We start from the raw sequence: 19,050 nt of genomic DNA, 5'->3' as shown, positions 1-19,050 counted from the left end.
ATAAAACACGTAAAAAAGAGCAAAATGCTATACAGGGTGTTAGTGACATCGTAACGAAAACTTTTAGGCAGGATTCAGGCCATGATTCTGAGTTGATATCAAGTGGAATTTTCCGTCGCAAAAGTATGAAACGGAAAATAATTTAAAAAAAAAACACTAAAATTTTCATGATTTTTCCGACCGTAAAATCCACTTGGTATCAACTCAGAATCATGGTCTGAATCATCCTCGGTATTTGTTACGATGTCACTAACACCCCATCTACTTGTATGTACTTGTACAGGGTGTAGTTAGGTTGTCTTGGCTTAGCATTTGATTGCATTCGTAACTTTGGTGATAATCGTATATCTGTTTACAGTTCGTACAACAATGTAACGAAGGCGCCCGCAACACGGAAAGGATAGAAGAAATGTTTCGGCTGGCGCACAGCATCGAGTTCCCCGCCGCCGTGCGCGCGCCACCCAACCTCGGCCCCGCCTGCGCACGCAGGGATAGAAGGTACTTACACATTATTTTTCTTATTTTCCTACGATATGGCAAGAAAAAATGTGCCCCACATATGGGACATGCACGTATGAGTTTAAAATTTATTGCCTCATATGTGGTTCATATGAGGCGGAGGACAGGAGTCCTAGTATGGCTTTGTAATAGACTACTCTGGGCGCCATCCCACTTGCGTCAGACAGAGTACTGCGGGGCGGAAGGCAAGAGGGAAACCACTGCCCTATTTTCCCCTAAAAAGTAGCATGGAAAATGCTGCACCGACAAGAGCGTGGCTCTTAAATTGATGTTGATGATGATGTGGTTCATATACAGTGAACGTGTTAAAACTTCAGGGTAACAGGAGTGATGCTGTGTTTTTTTGTATTTTTTATAAATGCGATACTAATGTTGTTACAATACGTTTCCAGGCCAGTCCGCTGGCTGGTGCGGTCCGGAGAGATGACGCAGCTGGTGTGGAAGACAGACGAGCTAAAGTTAACCTTCGGCAAGAAGTTCCACAAGGTCCCGCTGCACCTGTTCCTGTTCAACGACCTCCTCGTCATCACCAAGAAGAAAGGGTTCGTTACGAAACATAATTATACCTCAATGGCCACTTGGCAGTTGTAACAATAAAATATGAAATATCTCGTATATGGTATTTTATCATTTAAACGATAAATATCCAATAGTCCTATGGCGGCTCAGTAATAACTCTGACACCAGGGGCCTGTTCTTTTTTTCTCTATTCGGCAGTACATATACTAAAATTGGAACGATACAGAGAAGATTAGCATGGCCCCTGCGCAAGGATGACGCAAATTGTAAATTACAATGACAATTTGATGTACATTGCGGAGTTTGTGATCACAAATATTTTGCAGTTTCATATTAGCTACGTAATGAACACCAAATTGTCGTTGTAATTTACAATTGTAAGTTTTATTAAACTGAGGTTGATGGGGTTGGTAATTCACCTCACAATCCACACGATAGAAGAAGACATAGTTTTATTTTATTAAGATCATTTTTAAATATTTGTAGGTTACTTTTGTATCAAATCTTTTTACAACCTTTTTTTTGTATAAAATCTTTTTATTTTGAATATTTTTTATTTTTTTATACGATATTGTTTTTCTATCTGACTTTTGTGTTCTGACATGGAAAGGTGAAAATTAGATGTAAAACTGAAAAATTGTTGAATTATTTCCCACTTTATTTCCACACTGGTGACCCCGTTAGAACATGGAGAAGGAATTTAGAGACGCACGAAGCGACGACCCAGCTGACGTCAGAGATCGCGTTTCTACAACACCATCCGTCAACATCGATGTTGATAAAGTCGGTGTACGGATTCCTCCGTTTTGGCCAGAGGAGCCGGAGATATGGTTCGCGAATGTGGAGGGCCAGTTCCTGATTTCCGGAATTACCAGCGACACCACCAAATTTTATTATGTGTTGGGACAGCTGGAGAACCGGTACTCCAGAGAGGTGAAAGATATCATCGTGCGACCACCCGCAACTGGCAAGTACGAGAAGCTCAAGACCGAGCTCATTAAGCGCCTCTCCGCTTCCAATGAAAAGAAGATTAAGCAGCTCCTGATGCACGAGGAGCTAGGTGACCGCAAGCCTTCACAGTTCCTGCGACACCTGAAAAGCCTTGCTGGTGATGACGTGCCCGACGACTTCATTAAAACCATCTGGACAAGCCGCCTACCGAGAAGCATCCAGACAGTGCTAGCTGGTCAGGCATCATCTGCTGTACTCGACGACCTGGCGGACTTGGCTGATAGGGTTAACGACATCGCACCCTCTTCACCGGTGGTAGCTGCAGCGTCGACAAGCCAGACTCAGCAGACAGGGATACCGGGATCTGTGCTGAGTGACCTCACTCGCGAGATCGCAGAGCTTCGCAGGCAGTTCCAGCAGTTGAGCGGTGGCAGCAGCAGACAATCTCGGTCGCGCGGCAGGCGACAGAGTCGTAGCCGATCCACTTCGAGATCCCAGTCCAATTACCGGAAATTTCCGCTGTGCTGGTACCATTGGAAGTACGGTGAGAAGGCGAGTAGATGCATCCGCCCGTGCGACTACAAGTCGGAAAATGCCAGGGGCAGTCGCTAATGGCGGCTGACGATTGCCCGACATCTGCTGGTCGCCTGTTCGTCACCGACCGAGCGACGAAGACGCAATTTCTGGTCGACACCGGTAGCGACCTCTGTGTCTTCCCCCGGTCTTCGCTGCGTGATCGTCGTGCACGGACTAATTATGTGTTAAATGCGGCTAATGGTTCTGATATTTATACGTATGGTTTTGTTCATCTTACACTTGATTTCGGCCTCCGTAGGAATTTCACTTGGCGTTTTATTGTTGCTGATGTGACGAAACCGATAATTGGTGTAGATTTTCTGAATTTCTATAACTTGATAGTAGACTGCCGAAACAAGCGCTTGATGGACAACGCCACCTCGTTATGTACTAGTGCTATGCTTGTTAGTAGTAAGTTAGACGATATTTCTTCTGTAAAGGTGGTGACTGGTGAGACGAAGTTTCATCGCATTCTTGACGACTATCCCGAGATTACTCGTCCAGCTGGTATCCATCGCACTATACCCCACAACACAGTCCATCACATCCGTACGACCCCAGGCCCCCCAGTTGCATGCTCTCCTCGGCGTTTAGCGCCGGATAAATTGAAAATCGCCCAGCAGGAGTTTCAGTCGATGCTGGCTAGTGGTACAGCCAGACCTTCTGAAAGCCCTTGGTCATCGCCCCTGCACTTAGCCCCGAAGAAGGACAACGGATGGCGTCCCTGCGGTGATTACCGCATGTTGAATGCCCGCACTGTGCCTGACAGGTATCCGATTAAACACATCCACGATTTTGCTCACAGCCTAACTGGATGCAAAATATTTAGTACCCTGGATTTAGTGAAGGCGTACAATCAGATACCTGTCAGTCCAGAAGATATTCCGAAAACGGCCATTACGACCCCGTTCGGATTGTTTGAGTTTCCGTTCATGACGTTTGGACTCAGGAACGCGGGTCAAACGTTTCAGAGGTTTGTGGACGAGATGACCAGAGGACTGGATTTCGTATACTGCTACCTGGACGATTTTCTAATTTTCTCCAAGGACGAGGCGCAACACGAGGAGCATTTGAGGTCCATTTTCAGTAGGTTGAAGGAGTATGGCATGATGGTGAACACATCTAAGTGTGTTTTTGGTGTCCCTGAGGTAACCTTTTTAGGATATCGTATCTCATCAAGTGGCACCAGACCACTGGACTCTAAAATCCAGGCCATTAAAGATTACCCTCCCCCCACTAACGTCCGGCAGCTCAGGCGATTCCTGGGGATGGTAAACTTTTACCGCAGGTTCCTCCCTCGAGCAGCCGAAATTCAAGGCCCGCTAAATTCTTTGTTGGCAGGCTCAGTTAAGGGATCGCAGCCCATCAACATGACAGGTGAAGCCATGACAGCCTTTATTTCCACTAAAGATAGCCTCTCTGATGCTGCTTTACTTTTTCACCCTGATTGCACAGCTAAGCTTGCTTTGGTGACCGATGCGTCTGACAAAGCTATAGGCGCAGTCTTACAGCAGCTTAAAGATGATGCATGGCAACCGCTGGCGTTCTTTTCCCGCAAGCTGACCTCTTCTCAGGAAAAGTATTCCCCCTATGACCGGGAATTACTCGCGATCTACGAGGCAATTAAGTACTTCAGGCACATGCTTGAAGCGAGACATTTTATCATATATACTGACCATAAGCCGATCAGTTTTGCATTCCATGAGAGGAAGGCTAACTGTTCGCCTAGGCAGTATCGTCATCTCGATTTTATTTCCCAGTTCACTACGGACATCAGGCACATTTCCGGCAAAGACAATGTTGTGGCCGATGCCTTGTCTCGCATTGAAGAACTGGAAGTGCCTGTTAGCCTAGCAACCCTAGCGAACAGCCAGTCTTCCGATCCGGAATTGGCGAATTTGCTCGAGGGCGGCTCTTCTCTGCGCTTGGAGAAACGTATCGTACCTGGAAGTCAATTAGCTATGTACTGCGATATCAGCACACCGACTTCCAGGCCTTATGTACCAAAATATTTCCGCAAGCAGATTTTTGATAGCTTACATTCCCTCAGCCACCCTGGGCCCAACGCATCTGCCAAATTAGTTGCAGAGCGTTTTGTTTGGCCAGGCATTCGAAAGGACTGCAGGACCTGGGCACAAACTTGCTTGTCTTGTCAACGCGCCAAAGTTAGCCGTCATGTGACAGCCCCACTCGGCACTTTCAACTTGCCCCGCGCTCGCTTTAGGCAGGTCCACATAGATCTCGTAGGACCGCTGCCACTATCGCAAGGTTTTAGATATTGTTTAACAGCTGTTGATAGATTCACTCGGTGGCCGGAGGTCGTGCCAATAGAGGACATCACAGCTGAAACAGTAGCCAAAGCCTTGCTTTCCACCTGGATAGCCCGGTTTGGTTGTCCCACGGAAATTGTCACGGACCGCGGTCGTCAGTTTGAGTCTGCTTTGTTTCAGTGCTTGTCGAAGCTTACTGGCTTCGAACATAAACGAACGACCGCGTACCATCCATCGTGCAATGGTCTCGTGGAGCGCTTCCACCGGCAATTGAAGGCGTCCATAATGTGCCATGCGGATGACCGGTGGACTGAGTCCTTGCCTTGGGTCTTGCTCGGTGTTCGTACTTCCTTTAAGGATGAGCTTCAGTGTTCTTCTGCGGAGCTAGTCTATGGCGAACCGTTACGTCTCCCTGGCGAATTTTTCGATTGTAGCGACGGTGGAACTACCGATATATCGGAATTTTCTGCTCGCCTCCGCTCATTCGCCCAGAGACTACGGCCGGTTCCTGCTTCACGTCATAGCAAGAACAAAGTATTCGTCTTTAAGGAACTACCGACCTGTGAACACGTATTTATTCGTGAGGATACGATACGTGGTTCTCTCCAACCTGCTTACACCGGCCCTCATAAGGTGATCAGCAGGGGTGATAAAGTCTTTAAGCTTCTTGTTAAAGGTAGGGAAGTCACGGTATCTATAGACCGCCTTAAGCCGGCCTATATACTGTCGACTCCCACGGATAGCAACACTTTCCGTGAGGAGCTGCAACCACAGGTATTCGCACCGGGTGCAGAGCGAACTACTCGCTCTGGACGCCGTGTGAGATTTTGTGATTTTTATCGCCCTTGACGGTCTCTGGAGGGGGGTGGTGTAGGTTACTTTTGTATCAAATCTTTTTACAACCTTTTTTTTGTATAAAATCTTTTTATTTTGAATATTTTTTATTTTTTTATACGATATTGTTTTTCTATCTGACTTTTGTGTTCTGACATGGAAAGGTGAAAATTAGATGTAAAACTGAAAAATTGTTGAATTATTTCCCACTTTATTTCCACATATTTTATTTTTGCAAATAAGAAGGTTTAGTAAACAAATGACTTATTCTTAAAAGGACCCATTCTTAAAACTCCTTATATATTTGAACTATGGGTATCTATGGGTTATACTTATATCCTAAAATAATGTTTGGAATTTCACGAATAGGGTATTTTACGAATAGGGCATTTTAGGAAAGAGCCCAAATACTAGTGCAGGTACGTTTGCCAATGAGTCTTTTGTCTAATAAACCATTAAGAGTGCGTTTTTTTATCTGTGTACAAAACCCGTTATAGGGAGGAGTCGTACGTAGCGGTGGACCACTGCCCGCGGTCGCTGCTGGAGGTGTGCAGCAGCGAGGGGGGAGCGGCGCAGGCCAAACACGCGCTGCTGCTCACCCTGCTGGAGAACCATGAGGGACGCACCGTTGAGATGGTAAGGAACACTTGGTATTAGCATCGTCTCATGCATATCTCATTATCACCCTTGCGATACCTAGGACTACGCATCCCTTCGTTTCATTGCGATCAATTATTGCGATATATTTAACGACCTCTGTGGTCCAGTGTGTTAGAGGCGATGGTGGCTCCGGTAGATAAAACTCTCCGTGATTTTGTTAAATGGACTGTACTGAATTAAAACTAGGTAAGTAGTCGGCAAAGTCCGTGGCGTAACTCGCGTGATATTGCCAGAGCAAAATATTACAGTAAAAATATATGACTTTAATGTTGCCAGCACAGTGGTTGAACATCGGGCTCACGATCCGGAGGCCCCGGGTCTGAATCCCGGTGGGGACATATCACAAAAATCACTTCATGACCCCTAGTTTTGGTTAGGACATTACAAGCTAATCACCTGATTGACCGAAAGTAAGATGATCCGTGCTTCGGAAGGCACGTTAAGCTGTTGGTCCCGGTTACTTCTTACTGACGTAAGTATGTAGTCGTTACATGAGCCATGTCCGGGGCCTTTGGCGGTTCAATAATATATAATTTAATTATTCAGTCGCCAACGGCCCCTGAAATGGCTAAATATAATTTCCTAGCGCGTAAGAGACATATCTCTTTCACACTAAAAATATACACTATCGTACGAAAGATCCAAGATTTATGTCATTTTAATAACTCTACGGTTTTCATATCTCATGCTCTCTCTCTCTCTGTCAACAGCTAATGTCATGCCCAAGCGAGACAGACGCATCCAGATGGATAGAAGCACTGGTACCACCAACCAGCGTGGACGGCGAGGCTGTATACGCCGGATGGGATTGCCCACAAGTGGCTGCGCTATACGCCTACAGCCCTGCACAACCAGACGAGCTCCAGCTCACTGAAGGAGACATCATCAATGTTACGAGGAAGACCAGCGAAGGTAAGGGAGTATATCTGTCTCATTCTTTCACCTATAGCTCTGCTCTTGTCTGCACGAGATAGACTGAACCTGGTGGATAGAGCATAAATATATACATGAGTATAGCTGCAACTGACTGAGGGAGACATTATCAATGTTACGAGGAAGACTAGCGAAGGTAAGGGAGTATACCTATCTCTTTCTTTATCCTATAGCTACGCTCTTGTCTAAGCGAGATAGACTGATCAATATAATACAGCTCACTGAAGGAGACATTATCAATGTTACGAGAATCTGGCTTTTTTTTTCACCTACTCTTGTGATAGACTGGATTCATTTTGGTTTGAACCTGGGACTGTCACGAAAGATCTAAAATAAATTATTTGAAAATACAAAATGGTTGAAAAAGACTCAATAGGCTGGTTTCCAACTAGTCAAATCAATTACTTTTTACGTAAAATCACGTTGTGACGTCATTGAAAACGTGATAAAATGTCTGATTTATTATTACGTTTTACTTGATTAAAATGCATAAAGAAGTTAAATAGAAAAAAGAAAATGTTTTTCGTAAGTTTTAGATCTGCCTTTATTTAGTAAGTAATCAGAATTTCATAATTTATCTTGAACCTGGTACACGACTCAATTGGGTATTTGACTGGGTCAAAGATAAATCATAAAATGCTAATATAGAAATAGAAGCCAGTCTAAGATCAAAAATCAATCTCATTTTACTTTTAGACATATTTACGTTTTTATATGTGAATTAGTAACATTAAGGGTGGTATTAATAAACTAATCTCAGCTTCGAGACTGCCCTCAAGATCATGTCAATGTGACAGTTCTCATATAAAAACAGAGACTTGAGCATGATCTTGAGGGCAGTCTCAGTTGAGATTCGTTTATTAATACCACCCTAAGTACGACGTTTGAGCGCTTTTATTGATAACGTCACAGGACGGTATTTCCACACAAACTCCGAAGAAAACTCTCTTTTTGACGTTTCGTAAAAAGTGTCTCATTCGACTAGGTTGTCAAGTAGCATCATCAAATTATCATTCTACTCCCACATACTTACGACTCTTTCTAAATTACTTATCTCCATTCCATGTTCTTCTTTCTAAACGTGTCATGTAACCTTACGCGCGTCGTATCTTATTCAAGCAAGCAATATAGTAACATAATAATGCATAGCAATAATAATTAAACTTTTTAATATATTTAAGTGTTCTTATAAGTATCTCATAAAGTACATTTTCACTTGTTAATAGTACTGAAGAGGGCACGAAGATCGCAATTTTACGCCTGATCTTGACAAAACACCACCACAAGGTATATTGTTGTACTCATGTTGTACCTACTTTGATGTTTTTTTTAGTACTTACCTGCCTAATATTTTCATTTATTTCTTAACTTCACGTCAAAAGTAATAGTGTAATTAAATATAAACATTAACGAAATGTAGCATGAACGACCGTAAAGGTTAATAATTACTCGTTACATGTAAATGTAGTTTACTCGTAATATACTCTATACTTACTTGTGTTATGTAAAATTCGCTCATAATCTTTCTCTGGGGTGGTTTTAAGTTTTAATATTCTTTCTGTTTAGTTATATAGTTTTAATCTTTCTTTATAGTAATAAAAATGTAGAATTTTAAATAATTTTAATTGATTAGTTTTGTATTGTAATTTATTTCAACGTCAGCCAACACTGTTCTCCAATGAACACTGAAATTACCATAATTCTTCTTCCTCTTTATACGATAAACTTTACAAAATCTGTCCCATGTCTATTCTACGCTATTTTAAAACCAGTTTCAGCTAAACTGACCGTCTCCCCCAGGTTGGTTCTACGGCGAGCGCACCCGCGACGGCGAGGCGGGCTGGTTCCCCGGCGCCTACACCGCCGAGATCGCCTCCGCACACGTGCGCGCGCGCAACCTGCGCCAGCGGTACCGCCTGCTCGCCCTCTCCGGGACATATCTTGGGCAGAAGAAGCGACCTGTCTGAACGTATACTTTCTTTTTGGTACGAATGATAAAAAACTCGCCTGGGTAAAAGAGATCATCTATTTCAAAGCCCTATTTCTATGAAAGATCTATTTTCAGAGCGATATAAATTGCGATAGGAATACTTAAAAGTAGGTACTTACCGACTAAGATTTATTTTCTTATCTACGCGATACGACTGGAGGAACGACTTTTCATCGGGAGCGATATTAACTTATTCTTAAATATGTCTTATTGGACTACTGTCTGCATTCTTTCTCTCTTCATAAAAGTAACATGAACTGACCACTTTTAAGTGTTTTGTAAGTTTAAGAACTTTTGTGCACATTTCATTGTTTCGACAGTCGTAACGTAACGAACGCATAGCGCATTGGTTAGATAATTTATCGCAGCGCGCGCGATATGTGTGCAGCATGCTACGCGGACTGATGTATGAAAGAAACAACTCGATTTCAGAACGAATGATTACTGTCAAGTTTGTGCAGAATGTTCTCATTTTCTATTGACTTCACGTTTTAAGTGTTTTGTAGCCGAACGCACTTTTGTTCGCTTCCCAAATGATCGTATGCCTAATTATAATTACAAAATGAATTCAGTGGTAAGTGTACACGTTTGCTCGTGTAGGTAACGCCTGACGGCAGGATTTGGTGAACAACAGATCCGTCCATACACTGCCTTATGTTATATTTTAGACTAGTATTTTCGAGCATTTTATCTATGTAGACAATGTATGGTGGAATTGCACCCTTAATAAAAATGAACTTTGGTGCTTATTTATATAGGAGTAAAATATTTTTTTGAATGTTATCGTACGTTTATGCTCTCAAAGAGTATTTTAATATGTATAAGTGTGAGATGTACAGTTACGTATGAGATTCGCATCAGTTTATTGTACAGAGTAAAATTAATTTTCGTTTTATTGAACGTTTACTGATTGTATTAAGTTTTGCATCACTGTATCTATTAGGCTATGTATTAGGTAGTTCTGCAAAGCATCACTTTCCGCTAATTTTCAAAAATTGCCTAGTCATTTGGCGGATGAGTAAAATGATAAAATCACATTTGATTTCATGAGATTCTAAGAGATATTTAAATTTTCACATTCCGTGTCAATCACATTCTATGTAACTATGTATGCTGTACCCAATACAAAATGTAACAAATTAAATTTCAATGTAATTTTAAGTACTTAAGTAAATTATTGTTGTGTATATAGACATTGTCGTATAACAGTCGCTGGGACTTATATATAGTTTATGATGATGATTAAAATATAAATTCTGTATCAAGTGCTTGGTTTTATTAAATATCTCTTCTTGGCTCTGGGGAATTAAAAGGGCATTGCGCACTTACTCTTATATGCGCAAATGTCAAATTTCTTTTTTATAAATTGTTGAACTTATTTTTTTCGTGCTTACGCGGCCATGACTGGTTTTAAAAAAAAGAAAGGAAAACATGAAAAGTAGGACTAGGGCCCTGTGCTGGGAGGTTTTCTGGCCACGTATTTGTGGTAGTAGTTTTACAGCAAGTTACATAAAATGTAATTTAATTTTTTTGACGTTCAAAAAGCGCTAACTTTGTAAGTCAATTATGAAAAATAAATATTTTTCAATTTTTGAATGACACGGATCATATGGCCGATTATATACGCCAGAGGTCCGTGTTGATCTATGTATATAGGACTAACATCTCGGCAATTGGGAATGCATCTTGTGTTCGTTACAAACAGTATAGTAGCACACTGATTCCTGCAGACACCTCCTAATTTTATTTTAAGTTATACCCGCCATTTTCTTATCCGCCGAAAAGAAAGGGGACGGATGATTGACAACCGTTAACTTTAAAATGAATGACATCCCGCTGATATCTGCGTGCGGTGTGCTCTCAACTTAATTGTCGGGTTCATAAAATTTTGGGCTTTTTAAATTTCTGCCTAAAGTTGACGTGTTTTCCATAAATTTTATGCTTGTCGATTGCCCGTCCTTTTCATTGGATAAGAAAATGACAGGTATAACTTAAAATAAAATTAGATGATGTGTATTAGAATCAACACCACGATTGTACTTACCTAAGTTTTTCGTTTCGCTTGGTACATGCACGGAACGAATACTTTTCAGTAATCGTTCAGACCTGACCTTGTAGTTAATCAATATTTTTATTACAATTTAACAAGCGTAAGGCACCCAATACTAACTTATTATTTATATATAAGCCGATAAAAGCTGATAAGCAACTAAAACGTGAAAAATAAGAACCGGAGTTAAACTCCAATTCTAGATGCTTAAATATAAACAACTGTAGTATATAACTATTCATTTATTCTTCATACAATTGTTAATTCATACAAAAGGTAAATCTCTTTGCCATTATACAAACCGTAATGAGATTTAACTCTTTTAGAACAGATTCATAATCTAAAAAAAATAAGTAACAAATTAAAAAAATAATTTTCATGTCAACAGAGGGCTTATCACAGTAAGCGCGCGACTCTCTCGCCTCGACATCCGTCACCCGTCACTCTCTCACAGTACTGCACAGAAAGAGACAAGACGATTTCTGTCGCGGTGAGAAAGAGTCGCGTGGTTACGGTGCTAGGCCCGCAGGAATAGCAAATAAATATTAAAAAAGTCTATTCCTATATATTAAAATATTTCTTTGCTTAACATTCAGATCTTAAAATACAATCTCAAAAATAGTCTTTTTAATGCAGTAGCATTGTGCGCTATCCGGATTAAATGTACTGTATCAAAAGCAGTAATTGTACGTTTATAATTATGCTAGGAGTAAAAAAAAATACAAAATAGGCTGAATACCATTAAAGTCATGAGAAGTGCGAGTAAAAAATACTTGGAAGAGTAACTATGAATTCTTGTTGGCACTCACTACGGAGATTCGTTAGTTTACTTAATGTAAGTCAGCAATGTGATGAGATTTATGATGATAAGGTTGATTCCTACAGACACGAAGTTAATATTATTTTATTTTGACAGTATGGCTGAACTGTTTCGTCTTTGCCTTTCCGCAAGGAAATAAACAAGATAAAACAGTTTGACAGTTCTAAAACTAGCTTTATCTTCTCTTGGCTTTTTGGCGGGAAACGGGAACGGGACAGTTGCTTTCTTCATTGAATGATCTAAATAATTAATACGAAGTGGTGTTTTGTGGTTAATGATCGCATTAAGTTAGTTAGTGGAGTATTCAATAAACAAAGTGTATCTGCCTATTTTCGCTTCGTGTCAGGAAGCCGCTTCATAACTCAAAAGTTTATGCGGACTTTTGAGTTAATTCGTTTGGGGTTCGGAGTAGGAGTCTACTCCGAGGGTGGGGGCTTAGGTTTCATCATCATCACCTTTCATCATTTCATTAATCATCAAGAAAAAAATACGTCAGACATGGCTGTATGGGCATAGTTCCCTTTGCCTTACCCTTCGGGGAAAACCAAAACAAAAAAAAAAAAATAGCTTTATCTTTGTCTTGCACTCGTCGTAAGTGAGGGACAGCACTATTTTTACAGCAATTAGACTAAAAAGTAAATATTTTCTGCCAGAAGCAGCACCATTTTAGCCAATTCAGATCAAAAGCAGGGCGCATGTATGACGCAAACTCCTACTTACTTATATTTTCATTCGAATTCAATACGAATGGAGATTCAATAATAAATTCTAGTTGTTCCGCGCTTTGTTCTTCACGTAGCTTATTTTGCAAAAGGATAAGAAATTATAAGTTCCTTTTTCAAATAAAATGGTATTCGTAGGTCAATAGGTGATCAAACCAGTCATTCAGAAATTCAGAATAGATTACGCGCGAACGATATTGCCCAAGAAACTGTCACATGTTTTTTCTTTTTTTCATTCATCAATCAGTATTAAATACTAAAATAATGGATTTCAGTTACTCTTCCACAGAATATAAAAAAAAGCTTAGAGATCAAAGAGGTTTAGTGAAATCCAGAGTGGAATGATGATAGACAGTCAGTATTGGTGATGCTGAGCTTACAAGTACAGGGAATCAAATTCTGGTCTTTGAAGAGTTGTCCTTTACTTCGAAGAGGTTTCTTAAGAAATATACTTGCAGGGTCGCCGTCGCCGCAATCGCGATAATTTGGATTAAGGACCATCTGAAAAAAAACATACCATTAGTGCCCTAAATAACACAAATAAGCGTAAGTATGGGGCTTAAAACATAGCTGACGAGGAGTTGGTGTATAAATATACTATAATCCTCTGCCTTACCCTTTGGGAATACAGGCGTGATTTTGTGTGTGAGTTTGTTAGTGTGGGTGTGTGTGAGGGTGATATTGTGTGTGTAATAAGCGTAAACTACAAGTCAAGTTATTTAGCAAACATAATGGGGCTACTTGATAACCTAGTGAAATGAGATACATTTTACGAAACATCAAAACAAAAGATTTCTTTGGAGTCTGTATGGAAATACTGTCCTGTGACGTCATCACTAAAAGTGGTCAAATGACTTAACTCAATGTTACTTAATTCATTAATAAAATTCGATAATAAGTCGAAAAGTAAAATGAGATTTATTTTGGTTCATATTAGAATGGCTTCTATTTCTAGATTACTATTTTATAATTTATTTATGACCCAGTTAAATACCCTATATATTGGACAGGAAAAATGTATTGAAGAAATGTGTTAAGTTCAAGGTTATTTCATATAATTAGTCTACATTGTAAACAGACATTCCTGGACATAATATTGTCAGGTAATGTGTTGTCCTAATTCAAAGTATTTTACTTAGGTTAAGATAATTCTTAATTGGGTTGAATCCCAGCTCTGCCCTTATACCACTGACATCACTACCCATTATATATAAAATTTATTCTTTATTCAAAACTGTATGTCACTTAAAATTACGAATAATCAAAACAAAAAAAAAATATAAAATCATGCAGTTTTAAGCTCCTTATTACACGGGACTTAAACATAGCTGGCGAAGAATGTGTGTATTTATATAAGATACACTTCTGCCTACCCCTTTGTCGCACATATGTGTTATTTATTGTATAGACATAGTTTCTTGAAACTTATATGACGTGTTAAGTGTGTGTATGTGTGTTAACACACATGTGTGTCTTACTTTGTCAGTGTTAAGGAAAACTCTTATCTAGACAGTAAAGGGAAATAACAGTGACTGACCGCAATACATAGGCGTTGTTGTCCTGCAGTAGATTGTAATCACGGGACTCTCTAGCTCTCGAGTGGTATTGGTACTGGAGAATGTCATTGATGTTGCGCTCCACGAACTGGATGGAGTTCTGAAATAAAAATTATATCATGCAGCTTTCATACATAATAGACCACTTTAGAGTCTAAATACAGGAAACTGACATTATACAACTTTATCAAACTTTGTGTGAGATAGCATTGATTGATTTATTACACAAGCTAAGCTAATTGATTCTATGTTCTTTTGAGTCACTTCTTAGTGTCACAAGTTGACTTGTTTGCCAAACAAACTATACTTACAGTGAAGTTCTTGATGTTCATGTCCAACTCTTCGACTTCCTTCGCGTACTTCTCCCACATGTCGTATCTGATCACTGACAAGTATAAGTTGACGAGTTTCCCCGCGAATCGAGAGAACTGGTTATCTATGCAGACGGCGTAGTAACCCCCGGTGGAGGTCTGGTCGGCGTACTCCGCGCTCTGCCGCCACTCGTAAGGGTGCACGATCTGACCGTTCGGATGCCGCACGGCGAACCCACACATACCATCACCCCCCTTCAACACCTACAAACAAAGTGAAAGTCATCAACTTCCAATCAACTTCAATCACAAAAAAACTACATTAACTTCTACAAAAACTTAATTAAAGATAAACTAACCATTACATACGTCGATAAGAAACATATAACATGTGGTTAATGGAGAAAAGGTGAGCTAATTACCTGGTAACTGGCGTAAAACGTAGCACCCGGCTGCACATATTGAAAGTAACAGTCTTCCTTGCCAGCATCGATGTGAACCTTGTAATCCATTGTCACCGCCGGCAGATTTTCGTACCATGGTGCCGCTGTATTCGACAAAACATCGCCGACAAGTGATAAAATCGTAAATAAAAGTGTTATTACAGAAAACATATGCCACGTCCGTTGAGCCATTTTCAACACTGAAATGACGTGTGCGAAAGAGAAAACTATATACAACAAACGTCAAAAGATCGTTTAAATTGAATCACGTTGGTGACCAATAATTCATAGCATAGAAATGACGCTCTACCATTCTATTCAGTTTTAAGTATTGTTTATCACCAAGATTATTCAAGAAAATCGGATCGCGTTTTTGTAAAATACGATTAACGCTAATGAACGTTAAAAAAAAGACAAAAGACTTTTATAAATAGAGCACTATCTCATTCTTGCTTTGATCATGTTTCACAATCACACTCCAAATGAAAACGTCAAATACAGCTGGGGACATAACCTACAAACGAAAAAAGTTTTCATGAGTATTTAATTGAAAGTTATGTTAAACAAATACTAATTAATTGAAATCAATATGAAAGCAAGATACCTTACATTTTTTTCATATATTGGCACAACTTTCAGGTTGGTATCTCCAGAAACTTAAATGTATAGATTCGTTAACTGTTGGTTATAATCTAATAGAAATTTTAGTGTGTCCATCCATCATTACTAAATGCAGGTCGTCGGAGAAAATATGGCTTAAAGAAGGGAAGCACTATCCTGATCCTCAGAGTGTACAAGGGCTTATGGAACTAGGCTTACAGAGATTGAAATCACTTAACTACCCCAGTGTTACTCTGTCCAGCCGGTGAGTTACTTCTCTCCATTCATTTACTTTTCATTACGTATTAATAATATTCGTATCTAGCTGACCTATTTGAAAAGTTTCATAATAAATATTTTTTTTTAAAAATAGGATTTTTCCTGTACACACCATCCAAGTTATACCTGTCATTTTCTTATCCTCTGAAAAAGAAAGGGACCAGTAATCGATAGGCATAAAATTTGTGGAACACACATCAATTTTAGGCAGAAATTTAAAATACCCTTCTGAAATTTTGTAATGGTGAATAACCAGACAGAATTAAGTTGACAGCACACATGTTGCATATGAGTGAGATGCCTATTTTATTAGATTGGGTTATTCATTCATTTTAAAATTAACAGTTGTTAATCATCCGTCCCTTTCCTTTTCGGCGGATAAGAAAATGGTAGGTATAACTTAAAATAAAATTAGGATGTGTCTGCAGGAATCGGGGCCATTACACTGTTTTTTTTTTATTTTATTTCACAGCACAGATGGTGGCGTGCATGCCTTAAATTCCAGCGCACACTTTGACTTGGAGAGATTTGGCTCTAATATATATGAACCCACTGGCATAACTTACAATTTAAATAAGTTTTTCTATAAAAATGATATTAGTATTATAGTGAAGAAATGTTTGAGAGTTCCTGATAACTTTAATGCTAGGTATAATGCAATAAGGAGGACATATCTGTACAGGTAACTAGTATTAGTAACTTCTTTAATTGTTCCAAATTCAAATTATTAAATAAAAGTACAAAATAAAATAAAAAATAGAAAGTTTTGTTTTTTGAGTGGATTAGATTACATTGGTACGAAACCTGGCAGACAAACTTCATTTTAATGTGTTTTGACAATTCTATAAGCCCTTTAAGTACAATAAATGCAAAAACAGCCCCAGTACTACTAGCACCGTAAGCGCGCGACTCTTTCTCGCCTCGACATACGTCACCCGTCACTCTCTCACAGTACTGCACAGAAAGAGACAGACGATCTCTGTCGCGGCGAGAAAGAGTCGCGTGCTTACGGTGCTAGGCCCGCTGAGCTAATTAGTTGTATGGGCTATGTTACCTTTGCCTCACTGAACTGAAAAAGCTAATTAGAGACTGTCAAATCAAGCTTTTTGTCTTGAATGGCTTCGCCTTGCCTTTCAAATAAAGTAAAAAAAAAATATACGGTTGAATTGAGAACCTCCTAATTTTTTGAAGTCGGTAAAAATTATGTTGATGTCTGTCAGAATTGACACCATTACCTACTAAAAGTTTTAAAATTACAGGTTGGCAGTATTGAAAGATGATGTACAACTACCAGAGAATGTTGGCATGGCCTCATGCATACCTATAGAGGAGTGGAGGAGATGCTATTTTGTTAGGTAACTGAAATTCTATATTTCTCATTTAATTTTCTTTCAAAGCATATTAGGGCTACATATTAAAAGTGGCTGTTGCCTTCTGATAACTTGTGACCACCCCATAGGGATTAAAGGCGTGAGTTTATGTATGTCTCTTTAAATATAATAAAAAATCTTAATAAACATTACCAAAGTTACAGAACATAATACAAGTAAATTTATAATTTAAAAATATTTTCAGCAGTCTCTGTTAATTGGGCAGAAAAATGTTTATTTTGGCTATAGCAATGAGTAATGCGGTTTCATATGAGTGTGACTTATATTACTTAAATTTGTGTATTCTATATATTTCCCTACTTATTCTGTTATGTGTCTATGTATAGTTTATTATCAATGTTTGTTTGTATGTTTCGTTTGTGTGCCATAAAGTATATTTGATATGATTTGTGACTGTGTTAACCACACGGGCACTTATGTATTTTCAAAAGAAATTACTAGTATTATTAACCATTCCCAACAAGTAATGTGACTGTAAAAACACCGTATACAGGTTACAAAACTTCAACATCGACTTGATGAGAGAAGCCACAAAGTATCTAGTAGGATACCACGACTTTACCACTTTCAAGAGATTCGGTAAATTAAAACAATATAAGCACAATCGGAGAGAGATATACAGCATAGATGTGAAGCCTGGGCAACCGCTGGTCAGTAGCTGCAGCAACCCTCCATTTACCTATTGGGATGTCGAGATCCAAGGACGGGCATTTGTGCATAATCAGGTTAGTTATTGTTGCCTATTCTGACGCACACAAATTGAATCTAATTTTAGTTTCCCATCCTTCACTTGCAATAAGTTCAGAAACGACCTCTGTGGTCCAGTGGTTGAGCGTTGGGCTCACGATCCGGAGATCCTGGGTTCGATTCCCGATGGGGACATATCACAAAAAAATTACTTTGTGATCCCTAGTTTGGTTAGGACATTACAGGCTGATCACCTGATTGTCCGAAAGTAAGATGATCCGTGCTTCGGAAGGCACGTTAAGCCGTTGGTCCCGGTTACTTACTGTAGAAATAGAAATGTTTTATTCGACCATGTGTGTACTTACATAAGTATATATCTATAAACGTAAATATACTGAATAATTATATTTTAATTACTTACTCTTGTATTATATATATGAATAATTATCATTTTCTTATCACAATCACATCACGTAAATTGTTGAAATCCCCTCTATTTTTTTCTAGATTCGTCGTATGATGGGCACACTGATTAGTGTTGCAACAGAAAAGCTACCTCCAGAAGAGATAAAAGTGATGCTTCAAGTTCCATCGAAGCATTCCTGGCATAATTTTATACAGAATTGTCCCCCGGATGGGTTGTATTTAGCCAATGTTGAATATAATCCAGAAGATTTGGTTTATGATGAAAACATAAGAATACACGAACCCACACAAGACAGAAAGTGTGATAATGACAGTGAATCAGTGAATCAAACAGTGTGAAGTGTAGACAATATAGAGTTATTAAGACTTGAATATTTGACAGACCCAAAAAGCCAATGAAATTAAGCTAATGATTATAGTTGATTGAGGATCAAAGAATAATGCTTGTGCAAAAGGTTGTCATTTTTTTTTTATTAATTATAAGTGTGAATACCATCATAATACATCTGCAAT

At 39.3% G+C, this 19,050-nt stretch overlaps 3 protein-coding genes and 1 non-coding gene across 12 annotated transcripts in view; 3 read left to right on the top strand and 1 right to left on the bottom strand.

Annotated features, from left to right (window-relative positions):
* LOC126367291 (uncharacterized) overlaps positions 1 to 10,517 on the top strand; it is a 177,944-nt gene extending 167,427 nt beyond the window's left edge. For 6 of the 7 annotated variants that reach the window (XM_050010718.1, XM_050010723.1, XM_050010721.1 and 3 more), the window contains 5 exons: positions 359 to 498; positions 912 to 1,061; positions 6,167 to 6,305; positions 7,040 to 7,241; positions 9,063 to 10,517. In XM_050010718.1, coding sequence (XP_049866675.1) covers positions 359 to 498; positions 912 to 1,061; positions 6,167 to 6,305; positions 7,040 to 7,241; positions 9,063 to 9,229 — 798 coding nt within the window. In that variant the 3' untranslated portion in view covers positions 9,230 to 10,517. Of the gene's footprint in view, positions 1 to 358; positions 499 to 911; positions 1,062 to 6,166; positions 6,306 to 7,039; positions 7,242 to 8,488; positions 8,550 to 9,062 lie in introns of all 7 variants that reach the window. The other variant, XM_050010724.1, reaches the window with a different exon arrangement.
* LOC126367947 (U6 spliceosomal RNA) lies at positions 1,221 to 1,327 on the top strand. Its single transcript, XR_007566525.1, has one exon. It is a non-coding gene; the product is annotated as a U6 spliceosomal RNA (small nuclear RNA).
* Positions 10,518 to 11,529: 1,012 nt separating the features above from the next.
* LOC126367379 (transmembrane emp24 domain-containing protein 5) lies at positions 11,530 to 15,374 on the bottom strand. The gene is made up of 4 exons (XM_050010884.1): positions 15,134 to 15,374; positions 14,712 to 14,975; positions 14,382 to 14,500; positions 11,530 to 13,345 (listed from the first exon to the last, which is right to left on the bottom strand). Exons 1-4 carry the CDS (start codon positions 15,344 to 15,346, stop codon positions 13,237 to 13,239), a joined length of 705 nt encoding a protein of 234 aa, XP_049866841.1. The 5' UTR covers positions 15,347 to 15,374; the 3' UTR covers positions 11,530 to 13,236.
* A 275-nt stretch (positions 15,375 to 15,649) lies between these two features.
* Positions 15,650 to 18,898, top strand: LOC126367355 (tRNA pseudouridine synthase-like 1). Of its 3 annotated transcripts, none has more exons than XM_050010846.1 (6): positions 15,650 to 15,793; positions 15,891 to 16,019; positions 16,506 to 16,715; positions 17,293 to 17,388; positions 17,918 to 18,149; positions 18,619 to 18,898. In XM_050010846.1, the coding sequence occupies exons 1-6, from the start codon at positions 15,744 to 15,746 to the stop codon at positions 18,874 to 18,876; spliced, it is 975 nt and encodes a 324-aa protein (XP_049866803.1). In that variant the 5' UTR covers positions 15,650 to 15,743; the 3' UTR covers positions 18,877 to 18,898. The 3 variants fall into 3 exon arrangements, with proteins under 3 accessions (XP_049866803.1, XP_049866805.1, XP_049866804.1); XM_050010847.1 differs by having other exon boundaries at positions 15,653 to 15,793; positions 15,863 to 16,019; XM_050010848.1 differs by lacking the exon at positions 15,891 to 16,019.
* The last annotated feature ends 152 nt before the right edge of the window (positions 18,899 to 19,050 follow it).

The sequence above is a fragment of the Pectinophora gossypiella genome, chromosome 6 (assembly GCF_024362695.1).
Source record: "Pectinophora gossypiella chromosome 6, ilPecGoss1.1, whole genome shotgun sequence".
Taxonomy (NCBI): domain Eukaryota; kingdom Metazoa; phylum Arthropoda; class Insecta; order Lepidoptera; family Gelechiidae; genus Pectinophora; species Pectinophora gossypiella.
The sequence above is the reverse complement of the archived record's forward strand: the minus strand, read 5'-3'. Positions and strand labels throughout refer to the sequence as shown.

Excerpts from the sequence above, each read along its gene's own strand:
- LOC126367355 (XM_050010846.1), top strand. The coding sequence starts at position 15,744 with ATGAAAGCAAGATACCTTACATTTTTTTCATATATTGGCACAACTTTC. Across the intron at positions 15,794-15,890 it reads TATATTGGCACAACTTTCAG|GTCGTCGGAGAAAATATGGC; the intron begins GTTGGTATCTCC and ends TACTAAATGCAG. Across the intron at positions 18,150-18,618 it reads GGGCATTTGTGCATAATCAG|ATTCGTCGTATGATGGGCAC; the intron begins GTTAGTTATTGT and ends ATTTTTTTCTAG.
- LOC126367379 (XM_050010884.1), bottom strand. The coding sequence starts at position 15,346 with ATGGCTCAACGGACGTGGCATATGTTTTCTGTAATAACACTTTTATTT. Across the intron at positions 14,976-15,133 it reads CGTTTTACGCCAGTTACCAG|GTGTTGAAGGGGGGTGATGG; the intron begins GTAATTAGCTCA and ends CTTTGTTTGTAG. Across the intron at positions 14,501-14,711 it reads TGAACATCAAGAACTTCACT|AACTCCATCCAGTTCGTGGA; the intron begins GTAAGTATAGTT and ends TTTTTATTTCAG.